The sequence below is a fragment of the Gymnoscopelus braueri genome, assembly GCF_963280865.1.
Source record: "Gymnoscopelus braueri genome assembly, chromosome: 2".
Lineage (NCBI taxonomy): Eukaryota > Metazoa > Chordata > Actinopteri > Myctophiformes > Myctophidae > Gymnoscopelus > Gymnoscopelus braueri.
In genome coordinates, this window is record NC_137604.1 from 62,969,851 (window position 1) to 62,996,142 (window position 26,292).

The window sequence follows — 26,292 nt, forward strand, 5'->3', positions numbered from 1 at the left end:
CAAAGCAGTAAAACGCCCTACGTCTCACACTGTCCAATGAGATGTCTGTGGTGAATACTGTAGTTACACAACTTTTAAACTAGCCGTTGTACATGTGAAATGAATCAACACTGAGCAACTGCATGGCTTATTTGACGCCTTCAACGTTATCAGAAACAGATTTTGTTGGACGGAGTAAAATTGAGATCGTTGTTGTAGACATGCCGCCATTGTTCTTTTAGCACAGTGACCAGGCGACAGCTATAGCGACAAAAGAGAGTAACAGGTGATTATCTGGTTGCCTCTCAACATCAAGAGAAAAAAAACACCGCAAGCTGCTCTGCTTTGTAGACTAGACTGCACAAAAAAGGCAGTGCAGCCCACTCTATGTTTTACGGGCCGCAAAACACGTCCTGTCTGCTCGGGGCCTTAGTCGTTCTGGTACAAGGCCACTGCAGTCTGACTGAGGTATGAAGCAGGGAGATACGTAGAAAAACAGAAACAGCATTCAGGACAAACGAAAAGGCAAAGAAAGACAGCAGCCAGGTAAAGTGTCACGACCCTGAAATGAAAGACAATGAAACTCAAGTCTCAAATTGTCAAAGCTAATTACAGTAGCAGCATTATATTTTCAGTAGTGTTTAGCTACTTGGACCATCATAACAGATGGCAGTATTACAGTAGACCGCTAAGCAGGCCAAGAACGCTCCTTTGTTGAATGTGGGATTTGCCTTTCATCAGTTTTGTTCATCGTCTAGCATCTTGCTCTTTTGCAATTCATAAAACAAACAATGAAAGCAGCCAAAGTGGAGCATCCTCACACAGATGAGGTGAGGTCACTTACATTGATCTGTGATAAGATCCCTACCTTTTTGCATCAAATATTCGGTTCACAAGTTAAACGTTCAACGTGTGTTAAGTCAGGAAGGAAACTAAAACGTTGATGTACATCTTTTGGAGGGATTCAGTCCCCCCTCCATTCAAGTTCCAGTGGGTCTAGTTCTATTTCCAGCTTGGTTTGGGCGATTTGCTGGATGGTACCGAGTCTTTGGTCTGGACAGACTTCTCAGTAAAGCTATTACTCTTGCGAATGTCTTCTTGCGTCGAAGGTAGTGGTGGTGGTGGTGGTGGTGGTGGTGGGGTGTCGCTACAGCAGGAACTCTGTCTGGGGGACTTTGCGCTCTGCACCTTACGCAGACTGCCCCCGTGGGGCCTGTCCTCATTGTGTGGAGCAGTAGCGTGGGTTGTAGGCGATATTTTGTTCTGTTTGACGGAGGCTGTCCGAGCCAGGAGCGAGGGGCTCCTGGAAGGAGTGGAGGGTACAGACGGGGTGCCAAGCTCCTTCTTGGTCCTGGAAGAGGAGGCTACGGTATTCCGGGCAAAACTGGGCACCTCCGAGGTGATCTTGGGGACAAGTGTCTGTGAGCCGCTGACCTCAGAGGAGGCCCCGGTCTGGTTCAGGTTCTGGTTCAGGTTCTGGGCCTGAGCCAGGGCCCTCATGGTGGAGCGGCACATCTTCTCCTCTGGCGCCAGCTTGGGGATGTTCCTCAGAGGCTTGGCGCTGGGCTTGCGGAAGGAGGACTTTTTCGGGGTGGAGTCACGCGCCCATCTGGAGATGCTGCTCGTGAGGCTTACTGACCTGATTTTGGACTCGTCGGGAGGCAGGCTGGAGTGTCGGGGGGTCCGGCAGGTCTTCTCAGTTCTTCCTCTGGCCGGGGTGCTCTGGTCACGAAGGGGCCGATGCGGCTCATTGCCGTCCTGGCACGCACCTCGCTCTGTCCGTTTCACGTGGCTGCCGACTCTGGTGGTTCTGGTTATAGGCACGACCTTACGCATGCCCTGGTTCTCACTGGTGGTCAACATTCTGATGCCGTGAGTTCCACTGGCCTTGGATGCTTTGGAAACCAACTTGCTCTTGAAGTTGGTCTGGACGGCTTTCTCCCCCACCTGTCTGCCTTCGGCAGTGTCACAGCTGTCGGTGTCCCACTCTTCAGCTGCAGCACACAGGGTAATGTACGCCACGTCTGGAGATCGCGCTGCAGAGAGCTCATTGGTTGAAGTGGAGATGGTCTGGTCGTTGGTAGACATGGACTCCAGGTTGGAGGACAGGGAACTGGGATCCTGCTGGTTCTCCTGGCTGTCCTTGTTAAAGTCTAAGGTTCTCAAGTCGGACGTCAATCCTTCCCTCGTCAGCGGTGAGCTGTCGATGTCGGAGCAGTCGAAGGCAACGGAGCAGTCCGTTTCTGTGCAGTCTAGGATGTAAAGCGCTGGCTTCTTATTGGATACCAAGGGATCCAGAGGGAGGGTCGTATCGCAGGTCGTGGATGAAACCGTGCTGTTGTTGTCTTCATCTTCTTCTTTCCCTTCTTTCCCTTTCTGGGCAGGAGGAACCATGTTTCCAGCTCTTCCTGAGGTCTTATGACATGGAAGGTTGTCCAGAACAGGTGACGGTGGAGGGGTGTCCATCTCCAAATCAGTCAGAACGACGTCCCCTTGGTGGACAAAGTGCGTGTGGCGATTGTTATTGTTCGGACTACACAGGTCAAAAGCTTGCGGAACGCGGACCAGCAAGTGCTTCTCAACGCTGACGCTCATATGCCCCATGATCGCCAGGTTGTGCGCTTGAGTTGTCTTCTGAAAGACATAAGAGTTGCGAGGCAGGACGCTGCCCTCGGACACGGACGAGTAGCTTATCGTGTTGTTGTTGTTGTTCAATGGGTCTTCGTTGGCGCTGAACCCCGAGGTGGAATACCTGACCAGCGGGCTGATGGGCTCCGTCTCGGCTCGCGGGGACGTCGCCGCGAGCGGCCTGTCCCGGCCCGTCAGCTCACGGTTGTCGTCCTGAGACAAGAGCCAAGGGGTGGTCCTCCGCTGAGGGGCTCGCCCGGAGCGAGGCAGGCTGTTGAACTTAGAGTAGTCGGAGCCGCCGCCGCCGAACAGCTCCAGGTAACCTTGGAGCTCGCGTTCGGCGGCCGCGGCGGAAACGGTGTGGCGGTGGCGCCGTGCGCTGGCGGAGCGTCCCAGAGGGCTGTGGGGGCTCTGGGACCTCTGCTGGAAGAAGTCCAGGAGACCCTCCTTGGTGAGCTGCTCCATGTCGCTCTCGCTGCTGCTCCGGCCGAAGCCTCCGCTCTGGTCGGCGGCGGACCAGGCGAAGCGCTTCTCCTCCAGCTCTCGGAGACGACGCTGCCTGGCCACCTCCTTCAGCTCCCGGTCCAGGTTGTCCTGACAGAGGAAAGGACAAGAGGTCAAAGTTCAAGACTTTGTGGGTGTTCTAACTTAACATGTTAAAGGAGTAGTTAAATGACTTATTTTCTATCAATTACACACCCCATGAAGCATTGAATTAATGGATTTCTTTTAGTTTTTGTCGCATTCCTGAGCCAATAATTTGATGACCAGCGAAGAGTCAAATTATTGGCTCAAAACTAAAAAAACGCCATGAAGTCAAGGCTTCATGGGGTGTCAATATAATGAGAATAAAATAGAAACGATTATTTCGGGAGATAGCTAACCACCTTAAGTAAGAAAGTAAGGCTCACCTTCACAGCCTTCTTGAACTTGAGACAGAAGTCCTGGAAGATGCGAAAGCCCTCGTCCAGTTTGAAGGTGTCCTTGTCTTCACAGAAGAAATCAATGAGAGCGTTCCCTTCTTTGCGAAGGTCCAACCTGCGCCGCTGCAGGTCCTGCAGGGTCCGAACCGAACTCTGACACACACACACACACACACACACACACACACACACACACACACACACACACACACACACACACACACACACACACACACACACACACACACACACACACACACACACACCATGTCTGTTAGATGAATTGATACAGTATGATTACATAAGGTAACATAAATTAAGATCAGATGAGAGTACACAAGCAGTCTAGTTACAGTGTGTGTGTGTGTGTGTGTGTGTGTGTGTGTGTGTGTGTGTGTGTGTGTGTGTGTGTGTGTGTGTGTGTGTGTGTGTGTGTTCACCTGCAGAAAGGGTTCCAGCTGTAGCAGGAGGTCCTGGTCTCCTTGGACCTTCTCTTCCAGGGACCTAGTCCTCACATAGAGGGAGGAGAACTCCATCTCAATGTTCTCCACTGAGATCCTATAGGAGAGAATAGACACACAGTAGAGACATAACTAATACTGATCATAATGAGATCTTAAAGGAGAACATAGACACACAGTAGAGACATAACTAATACTGATCATAATGAGATCCTGCAGGAGAACATAGACACACAGTAGAGACATACAGTAACTAATACTGATCATACTGCGATCTTATAAGAGAACATACAGTAGACACATAGCTAACACTCACTGAATGTGTGGATTTTTGTAAATCCACCACATACATGAACCAACTAATGGCATATTTTTGGGTTCAATGTCAACCCGGTTTTAGAGAGCCCTAGACCACCAATTACTGACCGATAATTTCTTTTCAAATAAACACAGAAAACCTTTTTTATTGAATCACTTAAAAACAACAGAGATTGTATATCTGCTATTTTGTTTTCCTGTAATGACTTTCCCTAAATAGCAACGCCTGGTTGAAAGTGGTAAAAAATCAGGGCACATTGGCCGCATAATTGATGATACCAATGATGTCATCCAATAAGTCAAATAATGGCTGATATATCAGCCAGACATATATTAAATGGGTCTGGCTCTAGAGAACAGCAAATAAACCCCTGCTGCTACTGTGTGTGTGTGTGTGTGTGTGTGTGTGTGTGTGTGTGTGTGTGTGTGTGTGTGTGTGTGTGTGTGTGTGTGTGTGTGTGTGTGTGTGTGTGTGTGTGTGTGTGTGTGTGTGTGCGTGCGTGCGTGCGTGCGTGGAAGCTCTCATTATTATCATAATGTTGAGCACTGTGCTGCTGTGTCATTATATTCTGCAGCTTTGTAGACTGCAGTCTAACAGCCTGCGGAGGCTGGGAGACACTTAACAAGGAATCCACAATACAATCAGTACAGTATGCTGCATGAACACTGGAACAGCCCCACACACAAACACAAACACATCCTATATATTTGTCATATTAGGTTTCAAAAACATACAGCAATCGAAAACATATTATGTTTGATTTTACCCACAGATATATAGTACTGTATATGATTGCTGTCGGGCAGAAACCTCTTATCTCCATGCTGTGTACATACATCTACTGATGCCTAATCTGGACACATCTTCAGTGATGTTCCTGGAATCATAGGACGTTTCGGGTCTCGCAACATCATACGCCCTCCTCCAGGTAACCCAGCCGGGGCTGATCAGACCCCAGCTTGTGTCCAGATGGCTAGCTAGCTACCATGACTCCATGGCTCCCCTCTTTTGAGCCACAGCCATCTTGAGGCCCTCTCTGCCGCATCGGTGGTACTGCGGATGGCTCTCCTCTTTCTCTCTCCCTCGATGCCTAAACTACTGAAGGCTCTGACCAAGGAACGGGCTGCAAATCCTCTGCACCCAACTTCCACAGGGAAACACCTTGCTCTCCATCCCGCCTGCTGACAGTCGCTGACCAGTCCTGCGTACTTGGAGAGCTTCCTTTCAAAAGCTTCTTCCAAGCGATCTTCCCACGGGACTGTCAGCTCCAGCAGCACAGCTTGCTTGGTGGACTCAGACACAAGGACAATGTCTGGTCGCAGGGTGGTGACTGCAATATGGCTGGGGAACTTCAGCTGATGTTCAAGGTCCACCAACAACTGCCAGTCTCTTGCAGACGTCAGGATGCCTGCAGATGTTTTTCTGGCAGAAGTTGGCTTGTCCCCAGCTCTGACAAAGGCGATGGTGTTCTTGGAGTGTCGGAACTGCTTTGACCACGCCAGTCCTGTGCTGATGTCTTCAGGACTTGGTCATGCCTCCACCTGTACCGTCCATCTCCAAGTGCCTTTGTACAGCAACCAAGGATGTGTTCCAGGGTTCCTCGCTTGGAACACAATGGGCATGCTGGTGTCTCTGCTATGCCCCATGTGTGCAGATTTGATGGGCTTGGAAGCACATCATACACTGCCTGGATTAGGAATTTGATGCGGTGAGGCTCGGCTTTCCAAAGCTCAGCCCAGGTCACTTTCCTCTCAACCGCATTCTCCCATCTCGTCCAAGCTCCCTGTTGCTTCATTCCCACTGCCTTGCAGGTTCTTGTCTCCTCCACTGCTGCTCTCACCTCCTCCTGAACAAGACGGCGCCCTTCCTTTCCACTGGTGTTCATTTGGGGAGTTGGAAAGGATCCTAGCCCAGCTCGACCTTGTGTGACCACTCCCACCAGGCTCTTGTGACGCAGCCTTGCCTCTGCCTCTTGAACTGCTTCCTCTGCCGTCCATTTCCTGCCAGTCCTCACTTGGATCCCTGCTTTAGCCACCTTCGGATCACTTGAGTCCCTGTACTGAACCACTTCTCTGGCTCTAGTTACCTTGAATTCCTCCTCCAAGGATTTGAAAGGCAGTTGCAGTTTGTTGGTGTTCCCGTAGAGTGCAATGCTGCTCAGGCTCCTTGGTAACCTAAGCCATCTCCGGAGGTGGGTGCTGACCCTCCTCTCTAGGGTCTCAACTGTTGAGATAGGGACCGCATAGACAAGGAGGGGCCACAGAATCCTGGGAAGAATGCCATGTTGGTAGACCCAGGCTTTAAACTTCCCAGGTAGGCCTGACTTGTCCACGGATTTCAGCCAGCCATCCAACTCAGTGCAGGTCGACTGGATAGATGTTGTGTCTCTCAGAGAGCAGTCAAAAACTTTTCCTAAGCTCTTGACTGGCTTCTCTGAGATAGTTGGAATGGCTGTGTCTGCGATGTTAAACCGGAACTTGTCCACCACCTTCCCTTTCCTCAGCACCATTGATCTGGATTTGGCGGGTTTGAAACGCATCCGGGACCACTCCACCAGCTCTTCAAGCCCCTTCAGAATCCACCGGCAGCCTGGGACTGATTCTGTCATGACTGTGAGGTCATCCATGAATGCCCTGATGGGTGGTTGCCGTTGTCCGGAATTCGTGCGGGGCCCTCTGCACTCTGGCTTCCCCCCCCCCCCCCTCAGCTAGGGGGTCCTCGGCCTGAAAAACGTTGAAACCCCTGCCACCCCTATCATACTACAGCGTCACACACCTTGACCAACTCACAGGGGCTGCCGGAGGGAATAGACAGAGTACAAACAGTACAGTCTCTCAGTCTAAGTACTGTACTCTACTATACCTGGCTTGCATAATAATGTGTCTGCAGCGTATGCCGAAATAATGGCTTCAATCCAACAAAGAAATAGAGTGAGTTCTATGTTTAGCAGATTCTAATTTGCACCGTCTACCATTCAGACAAACATGCACAGACACATGTATGTAAAAAGGTAGAAATTCATTCATCCCTGCAGAGGCAAATTCAATTTCAGCTTCACCCAGCTGATGGCTGCTCAGATGGTCATGATGAGCGCTCAGGTGGGGAGCTGTTAGGGGGGTAAGTGTCTTCCTAAAGGACACTTTAAAAGTGACCTTCTGATTACCATACGGCCTCTCTAACCACCAACTACGGTGGCTGCTTGCAGACGCCGTGCAAGCGTGTGCATGCGGTACATGTCACATTCGGAGGTTCTGAGAATGTGGGGTCGTGTTGGATCCTGTACGCCGCATGTGTCAATAGGTAATTACTATGTTATAACATGATCATTATGACAATCAATATGTCCCAAAGTTACTGTACTGTACTGTTCTTCTTACAGTCATAGAACTGTAATTTGAATTACATGTTGGCTAGTCAGTGATCTCGGCTTCCTATAAAGAAAAACAATGGACCTGATAAAGAGTTTTGTTGTTTTGTTTTATCTCCAGCAGAACTTTTTTTTCCCGTCTTACCTTGCGGCACTCTGAACATGTTGAAGCTTCTCGGGAAACTTCAGTAGCTTCTCATCTTTCTTCTTTCCCTCCTACATTATGGAGAGAGAGAGAGAGAGAGAGAGAGAGAGAGAGAGAGAGAGAGAGAGAGTACATAGTTTACATCGTCGTTATAATGTTGTTAAGTTTATTTTTTACTGAGAAAGTGACTGCTGTCTGTATAGTTATGTAAGTGTTTGTTGCCATCTGCTATCTCTCCGGCCCTCCTGCAATATTAATCCACGTCTCACGCAGTTTACCCATCATCACCCCCTGCTGTGAACGACACACAACTGTTTCACCTTCCCAGCCTCTCTTCTCACTTTGTTATTATTATTTATTTAAAAAAACATTAAATATAGAATCATCCCAGCCAAGAAGTCATCGATCCATTTCAAGTTTCAAATCAGTTCAAATCAGAGCGATTGCTTTTACAATATGAAAAATGAATGTAGAAAAACAGAGAGAGGAGGAAGATGAGTAAAATCTAACAAGGTGCTCGTTCGTACGAGGGTGATAAAGTTGATTCATGATGCATCGTATTGTATGTTGTGTTTATATGTGGGTTTTCACCCCCATTTCTAGTCACCTGCTAAATATATTTTGAAATGAGTCTTGTCTGTTCTTCAGTAATGTTTATTCACCCGATAAAGGCTGGTGTGCTGCAACGCGTTGTTGTTTATTTGTTATCCATGCTACTATATGTATTATGCCAGCTCAGTGGCCTTGTGGTTAGAGTGCCCACTCAGAGATTGGGAGGTCGGGGTTCAATTCCCCAGCCGGGTCATAGAACACCGAGGTCTGACGTAATTTAGGCATCCTACCTTGGTTGTATTTTATTTCCCCCTTTCTGAATTCCCATAGACGTGTTTAATATTGTGTCAAATAAGTGTGTCCAAAAATAAACAAATGAGGTTTGAGTCATATGGATATGAAGCATCAACTGACGGTGAGAAAGCGCTAATGTTACTTCCGCCGAATTAGTTACATTTTTGCCAGAAACAGACTGTATCAAATATGAGTGACTGACTATCATAAACGATACAGAGCCAGCTCCCTGACAATATCGCAGAGACAGTTTGTTTATTTTTGGACCACAATTCTTGGTAAGTCCTTGCGACATACTAGCATCATGTCCAGGGGGTGCACTTGTAATGTAGTTGTTTACAACGTAGGTTCAGGAGTGGAGACCACCCTCTGCTTATGTTATCACAGCCACTCCCCGTCCTCAATCGCTTCCCTGTCTACCACACTACCTTCACTCATTAGCCACTCCCCATTCATAATCACCCCTATCCACTACACCTGCCTCCACTCACCTCAGCCAATCCTTGTTGCAATCACCACAGTATAAATACACCTGCGATCTCTCAACTCTTGTTTGTTCTGCTCCACTACAGACCAAACATGGGTCGCGAGTACTGCGCTCGTAGATCGGCTCTTTCTGCCTTTCATCGGTTTCAAGTTCGTCCTCCTCCACCCCAACCTCCTCCTTCCCCCTCGATTCTCGCTCTTCTCCCTTCTGTCTCTACTTCTCTAGGAATCCGGGGGGGGACAGTGACGGAGCCTAGACGACCGACCGCTCCCCGAGTAGAGCAACGATGGCCGTCCGCTCCCGAGACATACTCCCCACAACCCAGAGTCTCACCCCGCCCGGGTTCCACATCCACACACGTCCACCCATTTTGGTTCAATAAAACCCGTTAACTTAAGCAGAAGGTGTGGTCTCTTACTAGTGAATGTCATGGCTGGGGGACGCACTTGTACATCAAGCTGCCTCGCTATAGGAACAGGAGATAGGCTCCTGCCCTATGGGCCACATGGCTTGGGAACCAACAAGGCTACTTACTTACTTACTGTATGCATTAGCCATACAAATACAAAGGCTCCGTAGAGTGTAAGAGTGCCTTGGTCACTCATCTTTCTTTGCATGAAATATTAATGGTTTGAAATGGTCAATCTGACACATATACTGGTGAGTTCCCTGCTAATGAGCATAAGAAACCCTGTAGACAAAGATACCTGTCTATCAACTAAAACGCAAGTTCATGTATAATTCACATACAATGGACTCTGAAAACATAATACATCATGATATTATCATTTATTCATTTATTATACAGTACTATTACATTTATACGTACACATTATATAAAGAAGAGGCTGAGCTGCTGGAGATGGGTCTCTCACGGAGATCCCATCTCCACGAGGCACATATGGTTTCTAAAGACAGTGATTGGTGGAGGAACATTATGGATGCCTTCTGCCCCACAGGGGGCTGAAGAGCATAAATATGTAAGTAATTCTATAAAGAAGTTGCACTCACCAGAGCCACAAAGTGCAGGAGGTTCATGCCTGGTTTGTTGGCCTTGGTGTCAGCCAACGAGAGGAGAGAGGACAGCTTGAATCCCACAGCGTTGCCCGCATAACCTCCCTGAAACGCACAACACAACAATAAGACACAATACAACAACAATAAGCCACGACACAAGAACAATAAGATTCAACAATACCTCGCGGAGAAGGCAACTCAACAAAACAAAACAGCACTACCTCCTCTGAGAACACAACAACAACACTAAATGTACACAAAAGACACACCTTCATTTTAGTTTTTATCAATTTCATTTTGTATCGCTTAATGTAAATATTTACCATTTCTGTTTGGAGTTGAATCAAATTCCGTGCATCTACCAAATTACTCTGATTCTGATTGTGATGTTAGTCATATTGTCATATTGTAACGCAGTACAGTGTACGAGAGAGAGAGAGGTGCAGAGAATGGGAAGTACAGCTTCATTGATGCCCCGTAGTATGTCAACACAAACCGAGGCTTAACAATGTTTTGTGTCACAACCAGATATCTTCTAAATCAGTTACTGAAGCTTGTAAATCAGTGATTTGTCAGCAAACAACACCATAGTGAGCGTTAGAGAGGTCCTGTGTAAATGATATTTTTTATATATTGTTTTAATGGTGTATTTTGTAATACATTTGTTTGTTTGTTTTAAGACTACTCTAAACACTATTTTAGTCACGAGTGTCTAACGCAGGCACCTGAAATGTACTGGAAATGTATTTATTTATGTATTTTAAATCTAATAAATACAGTTTCTGACAACTTGTGTTCCAAAATATACTGAGGTGCTAGGACCCAGCAGCATTCATTTTTGAGCAGTACTTCCATACAGAGAAAAGCTATAATGACATCAGAGCTATAAGAGTAGTCTCCAAAAAGACTACTGAAACGAATGTTACACAGTGATGAAATGTCCTCCTTCCCTTAGCGTGGGTTCTCTCCCTAATAGCCTACTTGGTGCACTGAATTTAGGAGGTGCAGCTCATTCTTACAGTCACACACATCCTAACTGTGTTACTTGTCACTTGTTATGTGGATAACACAAAGCTATAACATTTAAACCTGTACAGGTAGCACAGTAGTGAATGAAAATGAATGTAATGTGTGTACAGTATTCACATTATTCCTGGCCACGCCCACCGTTTCCGCTCTAACATAGGGGGGTAAGGGGGGTGGGGGTTTCAAGGGGTTTCCTGTTTACCAGTATTGCCATGTCTGCTTATCATAAGCAACTTGTTTTTATGTATAGTCACTTGTAAATATTGGTGGTTTCTAAAGTGTAGTTGCTTATTTGGGCTTGCTGTCTAATCTTGTTTTTTCATGTCAAGGACCCCCAGATAAATATGTATTAGTCCGCGGAACCTCATATGTGCCAGGGACCCCCATACAAGATTTAAAAATGTTTAAAAAATACAAAAAACATTTGAAATAGCAACAAGCTCACAACGTGCCACAATGCGACGCGTTGTGAGCTTGTAGATCTGCTATTTTAAAGTAGCTGATTTAAAGAGGTAAAACTTAGCCTAGTCGCTTCTTTTGGGCTTGTTTTCATAGACCTGGCCGCTTGTTTCTCTTGTAAAATCTGGCAACACTGCTGATTACCTGCATTACACCTGCAGTAGCATACTGGGGCAGAAGTGACCAGATATGGGGGCGGTTCGGATATAACGCACCGAGCACACTGGCTAATACAAACTAATACGTGAGTGCGCTCCCAGTGCACATTTCCGAACGCACCCATTGAATGAAGCAGCAGACAGAGAAAAAGAAGGGCCACGAATAAGGTGAATAGATGCAGTAGTTGTGTACTCACAGCGTTCATGATGTTCCCAGCCTGCAGCACCAGGTGCAGGATGGCATGAAGCTCCTCACAGTTCATCAGCTCTACACAAACAACAGACATCCATTACAACAACACACCACCCAATATGTATTGTATTGTATTGTATTGCATTAAAAGGATAATTCGTTTTAACAGGTCATTCATGAAAGTCCTTGCGGTCTTGTTTCCAATGAGAAGCTGTGAGCAATTAGGGGTTAAGAGTCTTGCTCAGGGACAAATTTCATTTCATCGACACATATGCTGGCCTGGCCTGGAATCGAACCTGGGGCAACCAGGGCCTCTGGCTCCCTAGGCGGGCTCACTAACCACTCAGCTGCCCTGGGGCTTTTTGTGTTATATTCTTTTAGCATAAACTTTGACTGTACTACCTACAAATGTACTTAGTGTAAAGTAACTAAGTACATTTACTCAAGTACTGTACTTAAGTAATGTTTTTTTTTTATTTATTTTTACTTAACTGGAGTATTTACTTCTTACTTACTCTACTCCACTACATCTCAGAGACAAATATTGTACTTTTTACTCCACTACAATTATTTGAAAACTTTAGTTGCTAGTTACTTTGATTTTGATTCTTATTACAAAACATACAATAACCACTGCAACCCTATATATACTTTGGCTATTTGAAAATAGCCGATCTACAAGCTCACAACGATCTGCTATTTTCAAAAGATTTGTATATATTTAATGCATTTGAAGAAACTTGTGAAATGGAACATTCTGCATAATGAGTACATTCTACTTTTGGTACTTTAAGTACATTTTGATGCCAATACTTTTGTACTTTTACTCAAGTAAATGTTTAATTCCGGACTTTTACTTGTAACAGAGTATTTCTATATTGCAGTATTGATACTTTTACTTAAATAAAACATTTGAGTACTTTTTCCCACCACCGACTACCTGTACTGCTAACAATCTTGTTAATGAAGTATTCATTCAATCAAAACCCATACTGGAAAGGTACAATGTGCGCTCTTCCAGGTGAACCACTGGGGCACCCCAGATATTTATTACATATGTTTAACAATAAAGTTCATCGTCCAGGATGATATTAGTGCGCTATAAATTACTCCAAGCATCTTTTACTGCATTTTTTTCAATAGAATAAATTGTTGTGTCTCAAATCAATAGATATGCTCACATGGATCAATCCATTCCAGTCAGAGCACAGCATCACATTACACACTTATTTCTCCTTCTTTGAGCGCCACTCAAAGAAGATCAGCAATGAGCTGAATGAAACCTGTTTTATTGTGTTCATGCATATATAAATGTGCACATTATATAACCAGATGAGGAAATGCTGAGAAACAGCTTATATTGCATCCCGGACCTACTAGGCAAAAAATCTGCACACCAGTAAAATGATCCCATATGCAATTCTTTAAAGGGCAACTTTGCCGATTTTGCATCCAAACCCTATTTTAATGAAGCTGAGGACATAATTAACATGATGCTGGAGTGTGTTTTGACATTTTTAACACGATTTCGGCGACTGTGACATCGTACAGAATGTCAGTTCTTCCGGACTGGTAGTTCCAGTCCGACCTTCTCCCCCAGCTGATGGTTAAAACAAACGCATAAAGAACTAAATAAATTCAAAAGTCACACTCCTCTCTCTTCCCTGACCACTTATATAGTACAGTCTGACTACGTGTTTGTTAGTCTAAACAAGGTGATTGACATCAGCTGGAGGGGAAGGTCTGAATGGAACTACAGGAAACATGGGCTGTAGTCCATTGTAGTCCAGGAAGAACTGACATTCTGTACGATGATGTCACAGTCACCGAAATCATGTTCAAAATATCAAAACGCAGAAAAAAACACAAAAACACAAAACACACTCCAACATCACGTTTATTATGTCCTCAACTTCATTAAAATAGGGTTTGGGTGCAAAATCGGCAATGTTACTCTTTAATGGTGTGGAAATAATTGCATACGGTAGCATTATACTGGTGTGTTAGATTTATACTATTTTCAACTACTTTATATAACCAGTCTATTGTAGAGCAACATGTTCCCATTGTAGTGAATGGAGTGTTCTCTGTCCCAGTGCCATTATTATGAGTCATAATGAACCTCTGTCGACAACACATGTTGAGTGTTGTGTTGATGAAGGATGTGTGTGATACACGAACCTCATGACCTGGAGCGTTTCTGACCCCCTCCTTTCCTTGACACAACTCTCTGACACTGTCATGCGGTGAAGTATATATTAGGCTCAGAGCTCTGTTTCAGAATTTGCTGATCAGTGTGAACTAATCCCCCCTGATTCACAGTGGATTATTAAGTGGATTATTAAGGGATGTGTGTGTGTGCGTGTGTGCATGTGAAATCCTCAAAATAAGGGCCATTCTGCCCGGATGGCTAGGGTAGCAGTCCGGGCACCTATAGGCTGCTGATGCCCGATCCCGACGACCTTTGCTGCGTGTCACTCTCTATCTCTCTCTCCCCAGTTTCTATGCCTATCAATAAAGGCAGAAAAAGCCTACATACATAAATAAATAAATAAAACAAGGGCCATTCACACCAAGAACTATAACTTTATCGTCCACCGTGTTTTTGTTATAGTTGTGGCTTGGTCTTTGCCGTCCACTTGGTTTTTAAAACCATATCTTTATAGTTATAGTGCTTGGTATGGACGGCCCTTTAGCCTTATACGATGAGGAAAAGATTCAGGCTGGGTTTAGGATTAGGATTAGACATTTAGAGGTTAGGTTTGATTGATTGATTGATTGAATACTTTATTATTATTATTATACAATAATGCTAAAAGAATAATACAAAAAGCCCTGAGAGCTTGTTTCCAGTGTGGCCCCATGTATTCAATTCATCAAGACATATAAAGACATACAATGTCAGGTAATTTCTTTTGGCAAGCTAGAATACTTGTCTAGTTCCAGTTAAAAATTGCAGACAGGTGCTCTTTTATGGCGGTTTTGAATGAAGGTAGGGAGTCGCACTTTGTAATGGCTGGTGGTAGGGCATTCCACATTTTGGTGGCATAATAATGAAATGAATTCATCCCCATATTTGTGTCGAATCTGGGGGGAATGAGATCAGTGGAGATCCCTCTGGTGTTGTGCCCGTGGGCGTTTATCACTCTTTTGAAGTAGTTTGACACATTGGTTCTCAAACTGGGGTCTTTGGCTATTAAAAAATAGCAGTTAATAGCAGATATACAAGCACCAAGTGCCGTGCTGTATGAGGTTGTAGATCTGCTGGAAAAATCCCTGACAGAAAATATTTCTGAGATGGGGGGGGGGGGGTCCGCAGCCAAATACATATCATTTTGGGGGTCCTTGACATGAAAAAGTTTGAGAACCACTGGTTTGACAGGTACATGGACACTGGTTCCTTGAGTATCCCTTGAGGTCCCTTGAAAACCAGGCCCATTGCAAGTTGCTGTACTCTGTCCTCTACCCTGAGCCATCCGGGTCCTAGGTGTGAGATCTAGTAGTAGTCTGACTAGTTTGTTTCGGTTTCGGTTTAGAGCGAGGTCAGGGATAGAGTTATGCTTGCTGCTTCAACTACAAGGACAACGCCTACTTAAACATACAATATAACGTTGTCAAATATTGGTGACATTTCAAATGCAACATCATCACTTGTTTGTTGCCCTTGGCGTGTGTAACTGTACCTGTGTGTATCTGCACTGTGTCATCTCGGGTGACACATTCCAACCACTTCACATAGACATAGTTCACTGCTGGCTCAGATAACTGGGTCACCTGTCCGAGTGTGTGTGTCTGAGAGAGTGTGTGTGTGTGTGTGTGTGTGTGTGTGTGTGTGTGTGGGGGTGTGTGTGTGTGTGTGTGTGTGAGGACAGTACTGTACGTGCATGCACATTTAAATGTGTGTGTGTGTTTATATACCTATGCATCACTTTTTAGTATGCGTAGGTTTACACAGATTGCGTGTGAGTTTGAGGTGTCTGTGTGTCTGAGTGTGAGTGTGAGTGTGAGTGTGTGTGTGTGTGTGTGTGTGTGTGTGTGTGTGTGTGTGTGTGTGTGTGTGTGTGCGCGTGCCGGTCATTACCTTTAGTGGCGACATGGATGACATCGATATCGCGGCTCATCACCGCACAAGACGGAAAGAACTCTTCACGCAGCACCATGGCCTCGATGCGCACCTCAAAACTATACGGGAAACACCAGTACACGGGTGTCACATTCATATACTATCATATACCCTGCCTTTATTTGACCTGGGGTAAGAGGATCGATACAAGGACTGAGAGGGTGATACGGACGGTGAGCTTGTCCTGATCGGTCAATTGCCGTATAACCTCTGGGGTCAGATACGGCAGATGGCCAAAAGGCTCTATGCACAGCAGCCATATTGGAATGAAATTGGGGCTCTTCCTTACTTCCTTCACAGGTTTTACCAATGATACTAATTAAGGCTGTTCCATTTAGTGTAGCACAGTTTACCCCCATAACTCTGTGAGTGTACAAATGTTTACATTTGTACAATCTCAGAGTTACACACCCGTAAAGAGCCATTTGGAACCCCCTCAAGGAACCATGAGGGTCCCTGGACCACACTTTGAGACAAACTGGTGTAGCAGAGTGTTTCCAGTGAGCCAACATGCACTATATCAGCACCCTGACTCTGTTTGACCAGAATGGAACAGAGCCTTCATTAGTATCATTGGTAACACCTCTGAAGGTGTTATCAATGATACTAATGAAGGCATAGAGCCTATCAACGCAGCTAAAAGTGGCAACGCGGGCTGAACTGGCACAGCGAGCGACCTCTCATATCAGCACTCTTAGGTCTAGAGGTTTACCCACATAGCTCAGCAAAATCACATTAACCACATGAACCCCGGCGTCCTGATTCTGGGGGCAAACACTCTGTAACAATAGCAGATCTACAAGCTCAGACTCAAGTCTATTTATTTGTATTTTATTTATCTTATTCTTATCTCTACTCTATCTGCACCTATCCTGTGTGTTTCATTCTTACTGCCGTTGCTGCCACGATGACACAGGGATCAATAAAAGTTTTAAGGTGACACATTCTTTGAACCCAAACACAATACCGTGAAAGTCATTCAGATTTCAAAATGTCCTCTGATCCGGTTTCTCATTTCAACGGTGTACGCGGAATCTTGGATGCTGTTCAAGTTCTTAAGCCACAGCTGATTTTGACCGAACGCCATCTTGGCTGAACTGCCTGTCCCTTCCTTCCCTACGACACCCTGGCCAACGCTCCAAGCATCCTAGACTCTTCTCCCTTCCTGGCACCTCCTGGCTCCCAAGCTGTACAATGACCCGTCCCCCCGCCCCCTACCCGACCCCCAGTGATGGAAAAAGTCATCACTTAAGTAAAAGTATCAATACTGCAATGTAGAAATACTCTGTACAAGTATACAAGTCCGGAATTCAAAATGTACTTGAGTAAAAGTACATAAGTACTGGCATCAAAATGTACTTAAAGTACTAAAAGTAAAAGTACTCATTATACTGAATGTCCCATTTCAAGTTTTCAAATGTATAAAAATCTTTTGAAAATAGCAGATCTACAAGCTCACAATGTGTCGCATCGCGACGCATTGTGAGCTTGTAGTTCTGCTATTTTCAAATGGCCGAAATGAATAGGGCTGAAGTGGGTAATGTATGTTTTGTAATTAAAAATGTCAAATAATTGTAGTGGAATAAAAGTACAATATTTGCCTCTGAGATGTAGTGGAGTAGAAGTAAAAGTATTGAAAATGGGAAATACTCCAGTAAAGTAAAAAATACCTCAAAATTGTACTTAAGTACAGTACTTGAGTACATGCAGGGCCGCAGGAAGGGTGGTGCGAGCGGTGCGGCCGCACCGGGCCCCGCACTTGGGGGGGCCCCGCAAAAAAATAAATAATAATAATAATTAATGAACAGAATCACATTTCTCCCAGACGGCTCTGAGTACATGTACTTGTTAGCTTGTTAGTAAATGTTAGCTTGACCACAGAATGTTAGCAGACAGCATGCTGTGTAGACAGATGCTAGGTTTGATGTCTATCTGGTATCCAAGTAGTTTGTAGCACTTAATAGTTTTCTATGCCGTCTATTTATCTGATCATTTACCCTGTCGTTTGTTGGCTAGGGTTCATGACATTAACTCTGATCTCACTAAGATAAGATCAAATTACCTCTGAGGATTTACTGATCCTCAGAGATTCAGGTGTCATAGCAGCTAGAATGAAACAGAGCAGAGGTACAGGTAAGAGTAAAGAGACAAGAACCAAATCAAAGATAAATAAATATTACGTAAATGCTGGCCCTACACATCTACACTGGGTCTCTGAATGGCAACCATAAAACAGAGACATTTCCATTTCTCTCTCTCTCTTTCTCTCTCTCTCTCTCTCTCTCTGTGTCTGTCTGTCTCTCTTGCCTCTCTCTCTCTCTCACCCACCCTCCTCTCTCTCTCATGCATGCAAATCACCACCCAATGGGAACATATTTATTTCTGCTCTTACTGTAACCACTTGCTTCGTCATAAAACAAATAGCTTAAATGTGATGCGCTGTGACGTTGTAGACCGGCTGTTTTCATTACTTCATAAACCAGTTTGGGGGGAAAAAACGCCATTTTTGCCTGTAATGGAATGCCCCAAAATAGGGACGCCAGGATGAAAAAGGTTAACCCCCCTTTAAAGTAAATACCTGAATGAACATGGATGTTAGCAGAACCCATCACAGCTCACCTTACTACAATACCAACCAATCCAAACAGAGATTAAGACTTGTACAACAAACAATGGTAGCTGGGTAACTCGACACGCATCAACAAAGGGGATGATGCACTAAAAAGCTTTTTACTGCTGACTATTTAACTATGGACCAATACAAACACAATGCTTACCTGTTAGCATGGCTAATGTCACCAGTTTACTGTTTGCTTAACCACAAATGTTAAGAATGGTATATAGACAGATGCTAGGTTTGATTACTCTGGTATCCTAGTTACTTAATTGTTTTCTTTGCAGTCTATTTACGTGATCATCTACCTTGCCGTTTGTTGAATAGGGTTCATGGCATTTTACTCCCAATTTTAACACTTTGTAAATCACTCTGGAAAAGAGCATCTGATAAATGCCGAAATTGTAAATTGTAATTTGACATGATTTCATCACGATATCACATTTAACTTGATGCTTGCACACCATTGCATTTCCCAGGCTAAATAGACACCAGTTACACAACAAGTTAGGCATTTAGCAAACGTTCTTATCCAGATTGACTAAGAAAGTGTAAGGTTAAGAGTATACGGCTTGAGTAAGGCACTGAAAATAGCAGATCTACAAGATCTACAACCTTGTAGATCTGCTGTATTTGGTGCGTGACACCACCACACAACCAAGTGTAAATCATGCATGAGAGACACAAGCTTTGTCAAGTGGTCGAGGTAGAAAATCCAAATAAGCATCTATCGACGAGTAAATAAAGACATGTCTTCAAATATGTCTACTTTACTTGTGCATAAATAAAACAGATTAAGAATAGAATGACAGTTGTACAGTAGAGATGAATGTCAGTATGTTACCGTGGGATTTGGATGAGCTGGTACATGAAGTTATCCACCAGAGTCAGCTTGCTGGGGTCTCCTTTAAAAGACTGCAGCTTCTTGACCTGAGGAGATAACAGAGACACAAACTCACAGGTTATACAGGGACACAAAAACACGCATAACAAACTCACAGGTTATACAGGGAAACAAAAACACAAATAACATACTCAAAAACACACCTCAACACCTCAAATGGTTCTACAGTATGGAGGCTTTTTATATGGTTCTTCATAAAGAACCAATCTGGGTTTCTTTGTTTATAAAAACTGAAATGGTTCCATATGCAGACATTTATCAACAGAGCTTTTCTGTTCCACACTGAATATTTTTCGATGAGAATATTCGTTAACGGTTGTTTTACAGTAGGCTTATTTATGACTTGCATCATTTTGTCAGCCATCACTGTCGACAATAAGTCTTAACACCTTAGCCTTAAAAGATCAACACTTTACTAGAAATTACACACTTTTCTTTTTAAAACTACAGTAGTGTAATTCATTGTTGGTACTACAGTATAATTTTTAATTTTCTTTTGTATTATATTGCTGTTTCTCTGCATGCACACACACACACACACACACACACACACACACACACACACACACACACACACACACACACACACACACACACACACACACACACACACACACACACACACACACACCTCCTCGATGTCGGGCAGGAGTTTGAGCAGGTCTTTGAGCAGCTCGGCTCCGTAAATCTTTCCGTCTCCTTGTCTGATGTCCTCAACGATGGAGATGTTGGACCTGCCAGGAGAAAGTAACCATGGCAACCTGGTTAAACAGGTACAGACACTCTTCCTCTCTCTGTACTCTCTCTATCGTTCTCTCTGTTCAGTGGAACTAAAATGTTAAATACAGTACAGTTTGTGTACAGCAGAATGGCATTGTCTTTGTCTTATCTATCTCTCTATCTCTCTCTCCCTCCCGTCATGCGTGCGTGCGCGCGCGCGCGCGCGCGCGTGCGCGCGTGCGTGTGTGCGTGTGTGTGTGTGTGTGTGTGTGTGTGTGTGTGTGTGTGTGTGTGTGTGTGTGTGTGTGTGTGTGTGTGTGTGTGTGTGTGTGTGAGTGTGTCCAGGGCAGTAAATCACAGTCTTTCATCACACAGGCACATCGATGTGTGAGACAGAAGCGCAGGACTGGCATGGTTTCATTAACAAGCAAACAGAGACAAACACAATACAAAGGGATTTAGCATGGATTTTTTAGCTGTGGGGGCGCTACGCCACGGGCACGTGCACGTGCACACTCGTGCGTCACCAATTGAAATAAATATGTAGGCCTATTAATTATTAACCCACAATATATCTGATTTTATTCTCTTTACTTGCATAATGGGGATACTTTATAGTGTTGCAGAGCGCTCTGTACATTTTGTTCATTCATAAATCCATCAGCCTCGGTTATCCAAACGTTAATATCTGTGTACTGCTTCAGAAAATCTGACAGCTATGCCTCTTTTAAAAGAGCCAGGGTCATTCCTAATTTCCTACGTTAATTTGCGCTTTTGTAAGACGGTGTGAATGGTTGTTTTGGTTGTTTGATGTGCTATTGTTCTAGGTAAGTTGAACGCACTCTCGCGGGCACGCACGTGGGGCTCGTGCGTGCAGCTCAAACAACTAGCGGAGCGCCGCTCTCAACTCCGCCCCTGGCTCCACTATATCCCTGACAACAAACTCATCATGTAATGCTACTGTACTTTTACTGTGCTGGGAGAAGCCCAAGGAACGTTCTCTGGCCAAGACAATAAAGTTCTATCCTTTTCACTTCAGAATGCCTGGCCAGGCATTAGTCGCTGCCCAAAGGTTGCCGGGGCGATCATTTGTTTATCAGATATACCCATAAGCCTAATTACAGTATGGCTCCGTATAGGAGCCGAGCTGTTTGGGATAGGGTCTGTCTGTGAGTCTGAATGCCAAGTTTCTTGTGCGCTCTGCCAATAGGCCACAGCAGTACCTATTATTAGATCCTGTCTTGTATATTCACAAAGTGAAATAGTATTTGGTCAACGCAGAAACCATGGTGGCCCCGTTTGCTCATGGCTACGTGCCAGTTATGGCTACGCATACTGGCACGTTAGCTTGAGATAATCGGTCAGTTACTGCCATATCAGCCTAGTAGGCAGTGGTGGAAAGTAAGTAAGTACATTTACTCAAGTACTGTACTTAAGTACAATTTTGAGGTACTTTACTGGAGTATTTCCAATTTCCAATTTCAATACTTTTACTTCACTACATCTCAGAGACAAATATTATACTTTTACTCCACTACAATTATTTGATAACTTTAGTTAGTAGTCACCAGTCACTTTGCAGATATAAATTATTATATTATAAAACATACATTAACCACTTTAGCCATATTTTATACATAGGCTATTTGAAAATAGCCGATCTACAAGCTCACAAGCTTGTAGATCTGCTATTTTCAAACATTTTAGTACTTTTACTTTTGGTACTTTAAGTACATTTTGATACCAATACTTTTGTACTCTTACTCAGGTAAATTTTTTATTCCAGACTTTTATAGTTTTTTATGTTTAACATTTTTATCCCACGATTTTTGTAACCCATTTTTTTCACCCGGTGCCAATTTCGTAAGTGATCCTGGGCGCTACACCAGCACTACACCAGTCCCCCACAGTAGGGAGGCCAGGGCCGAGCTCATGCTTCCTTCAATGCATGAGAGCCAACTGACCTTCTTGTCACCTGACAAGGGGGAGTTTCCCTGGTTGGACGTAGCGCGTGGAAGGAACACGTTATTCAAACCAGTTCCCTTCCCCTCCATCAGGCGCCCCGGCTGTCATGGGGGAGGCGGTATAGTGACCAGGATTACTACATGTTTTTGTGAGGGTATTAACTACCCTAGGAGACACGGGGAGAACATGCAAACTCCACACAGAGAGGCCCTTTCGCCAACCCCACCTAGGGTATGGGCGCTGATGACGCGGAGGAGAAGACACGCCCCCAGCGCCCACAGCGTCCCCGGCGGGAATCGAACCCAGGACCTTCTAGCTGTGAGGCGACAGCGCTACCGACTGCGCCACCGTGCCTCCCTCAGACTTTTATTGTAACAGAGTATTTCTACATTGCAGTATTGATACTTTTACTTAAGTAGGAAATGTGAGTACTTTTTTCCACCACTGGCCCCTTGGGCTTATACGTAACTGTTACATTGTAAAAGAGAGTGTACAAATGGCCCTATTAACATTTTGCTGCTTGTACCTGTATGAGTGAGTGACAAATAAACCCCTCTTGATTCTTGATATGCACACTCTCAGGAGTAAAATGAACACTCAGGATTTCACCCCCCTCATCCAGGGCAAATAATCAGTGATTCAGTGTGGTAACCAAGTAACGAGAGACCATGTTTACACGCAGAGTGTGATGACATCACTGATCATGCTCAGATTAGTGGTGTCGACATGACAGTCAAATGCGATGGAAATAAGCCATATGCAAATGAGCTGCCACGCAAATAAGAGCCTCACCTGCCTTCGTCAATGCAGTGCAACACTACATGGTACAATACATCGACATTACGTAATACAGTTGCTGAGTTTAGCTGAACACACAAAGGCCAGATTAATAGCTAGTAATTTAAGCGTTGATGCTACTGAATCAGCTAAATGTGTCTGTGATGTTGAGGAGAGCCGATTGAATTGGCTGAGACTCACTGACACTGGCCTGTGTCCAGTGTCAGTGAGGGTTTTTATTCATAAAAATAGGGACGCCAGGTTGAAACAGGTTAATTCTATCTGTGGGGCTTATCAATATTTCACCAATGAAAAGTATTATAAGAGCTTGTGACTAAATAATAACGTCCTTGGATCTATTGAAACGCAGGTTATCATAACAACCTAAAAGTGACAATATGCAGTATCAACTATTGAGCTGTTACTACTCTTTAATTGACTTCCAAACTGACACAAAATGACACACCACCATACCAAGTAGTGTGTCTCTGTTTTTGATCTGTCCGTCACAGACACAGACAAGCCCCGCCCATCCTGCTGAGATTGCATCAAGGAAGCAGCATCTCTGCATTAGACTTGAGAGCAGGGATGGATAGTGATTCAATGTAAAGGCCTTCCATGATCAAACTAAATCCATTCAGTCTGAGCAGCAAGTCACCTTGGGGCCAATTAACATTTGGCCTCCTCCGATTGGCCAACGCAGGAGGACATGATAAAGAACAGAGCGCTGGGATATTTCCTGACACTGAACTAGCCTCCTCTATCTCTCTCTCTCTCTCTCTCTCTCTCTCTCTCTCTCTCTCTCTCTCTCTCTCTCTCTCTCTTTCTCTCTGTCTCCCACTCTCTGTACATCTCTCTCTGTATCTCCCCCTCTCTCTGTGTCTCTCTGTATATCTCTCTCTACTGTATCTCCTTCACGCAGTACTGTTTTCCTTTCTTTCTCTCTTTTATTGTTCTCCCTATTTTTCTAAATCATGCTCTCTCTCTTCCTCTCTCTGTCTTCCTCCCTCCCTCCCCTCCCTCTTTCTCTCTCCCTCTACCTCCCTCTCTCTCCCTCTCCCTACCCACCTCCCTCTCTCTTTCACTCCCTCCCTATCATTCAAGCCACTGTTCTTCTCACGCTATAGAACATAAAGAACTATAATATGACAAGGCACTTCGTAACACACTCTCCCGCCCCTATACCCTCCGTACACTCGAGAGTGAGAGAAGTCACTCCTCATTCCGTCTCTTGTCCCTCGCTGTTCCCTCCCGTGTGTGTGTGTGTGTTCTTCTTTCTGAGACCCTCGTCATCGCGCTGACACTTGAACCCGTTACACAACCGTGTTGTGATGAGGAGTCCAGGGGGACCCTCCCCTCCCCTCCTCTCCTCTCCTGCGGCGATCAATGGAGTTATAACGATATGCACACGCTCCACTGGGCTCTACGGATGACGACCTGACCCTGAACCCCCACTATCACCTCCATTCGGGGGGCGTCAGCAGTTGTGCTCAATCCCAGTACTTGAGTCAAAGGATAGATACTACTGGACACAAATATTCCTCAATACCTAACTATTCAAAAGTACAAATGACATTTTCGTTTAAAAAAATTTCGGATTTCCACTATTTTTTTAAAACAGTGCTAAAGTGGTTAATTCATAATGAAGCCTATTTTTTGTTTAGGTCTGGGAGGGGTGATTGGGCGTAAGTCATAACCTTACAAAAAAAGAGGAAATACTCAAGTAAAGTACAGATGCTCAAAAAAAAATATTTAACCACTTGAACCCTAACATCACGTTTTCATTCTAAAACTGAGCCGGGTAATCCGGTTTAGGACAAAAAAAAAAAAGGTTTCCGGTTGGCGTCGCAATGATTTTGTTCCCCACATAATGCGAATCAATTAGTTTAGCATTGCTAGTCACGCTACGAGTTACAATAATAGATGGATATACCAAACGATTATTATACCAAACGAAACGAAACTAAGCACATTTTAAACTAAGGGAACCATTTTGGAGGTGCACGGCGCTCTTGGGTTACGCAGTGGGTTGTATCCGCTCTAGACCGGATCAGAAAACCGAGAAAGGAGTTGATCCCAGGCTCCTTGAACCCCAGCGTCCATATTCTGGGGGGAACATTAGCCAAAAATAGCCGATCTACAAACTCACAATGCGACACATTGTGAGCTTGTAGATCGTCTATTTTTGGCGAAGAGATTTGGCGTCGACCGACAAAGTGGTCAAAGTACAGTTGTAAGCACCATGGCATGCAGCGCAGTACTTACTTCTTGAACTGCTTGAGGAAGATGCCCACGTTCATGCCTCTCTTGGAGTCCAGGATGCTGATCTGAAAGCAAAGCAGCAAACAGACAAGAACGATTGAGTTTCCAGTGACTGACAGGCAGCCAGGTGGACCGGCGGTCAGGTCGGTCTGCGTGACTCAGTTTCACGTCACACGTCTTTCCTTTCCTTTCCATCCTAGTTCTCTGTTTAGCCAGGTTAACCCCCGATCAATGTCCCTATGTTGGGCATGGGCATTATGGGCCACAAAAATGAATCAACATAATACAACACAACACAACATACCAAATATCTGAAAATTCAAAACAAATTCTACACAATTGCAAAAGATCTGGACAAATTTCTAAAATAAAACAATAGCAGATCTGCAAGTTCACACAACGTGTCGCATCGTGACATGAGCTTGAAGATCCTACAGGGCTTAGTTGGAATTTAGTGTAAAAGTTATAATATAAATCAGTATTATCTTAAGATGTGATGATGATGATAATTGTTATTATTATTATTACAAGTATTATTTTATTATCATTACCATTATCATTATCATTATCATTATCACGATCAATATAATTATTTTCATTTTCATTTTCATTTTCATTATTATTTCCGTACCGTGCTGATGTAACCAGCATGTCACCCTATAGGACAGCTGATATTCCACCTGGCCACGCACACGCACGCGTGCAACACGCCACCCGCCACCCACCATGGGAATTGCCGTCTTGTGTTGCTGTCGTGTGAATGGCGAGGCGTTACTGTAAGTTCTGGCTAAAGGAACCCTCTCTGAGAACTAATTATAGACTTTAGACACAGCTGTGGGTTGATAGAAAATGGAATGCACGAGAGAGAGAGAGAGAGAGAGAGAGAGAGAGAGAGAGAGAGAGAGAGAGAGAGAGAGAG

At 44.5% G+C, this 26,292-nt stretch overlaps 1 protein-coding gene across 1 annotated transcript in view; it reads right to left on the minus strand.

Annotated features, from left to right (window-relative positions):
* Nucleotides 1-311: 311 nt before the first annotated feature.
* fhdc1 (FH2 domain containing 1) overlaps nt 312-26,292 on the minus strand; it is a gene marked incomplete at its 5' end in the record, with an annotated part of 31,401 nt that continues 5,420 nt past the window's right edge. The window contains 10 exon segments of the mRNA XM_080444129.1: nt 312-3,201; nt 3,519-3,683; nt 3,971-4,088; nt 7,823-7,893; nt 10,167-10,274; nt 12,013-12,083; nt 16,090-16,190; nt 19,590-19,675; nt 20,281-20,383; nt 25,377-25,438. Of these exon segments, the coding sequence (XP_080300255.1) occupies nt 982-3,201; nt 3,519-3,683; nt 3,971-4,088; nt 7,823-7,893; nt 10,167-10,274; nt 12,013-12,083; nt 16,090-16,190; nt 19,590-19,675; nt 20,281-20,383; nt 25,377-25,438 (3,105 nt within the window). The 3' untranslated portion in view covers nt 312-981.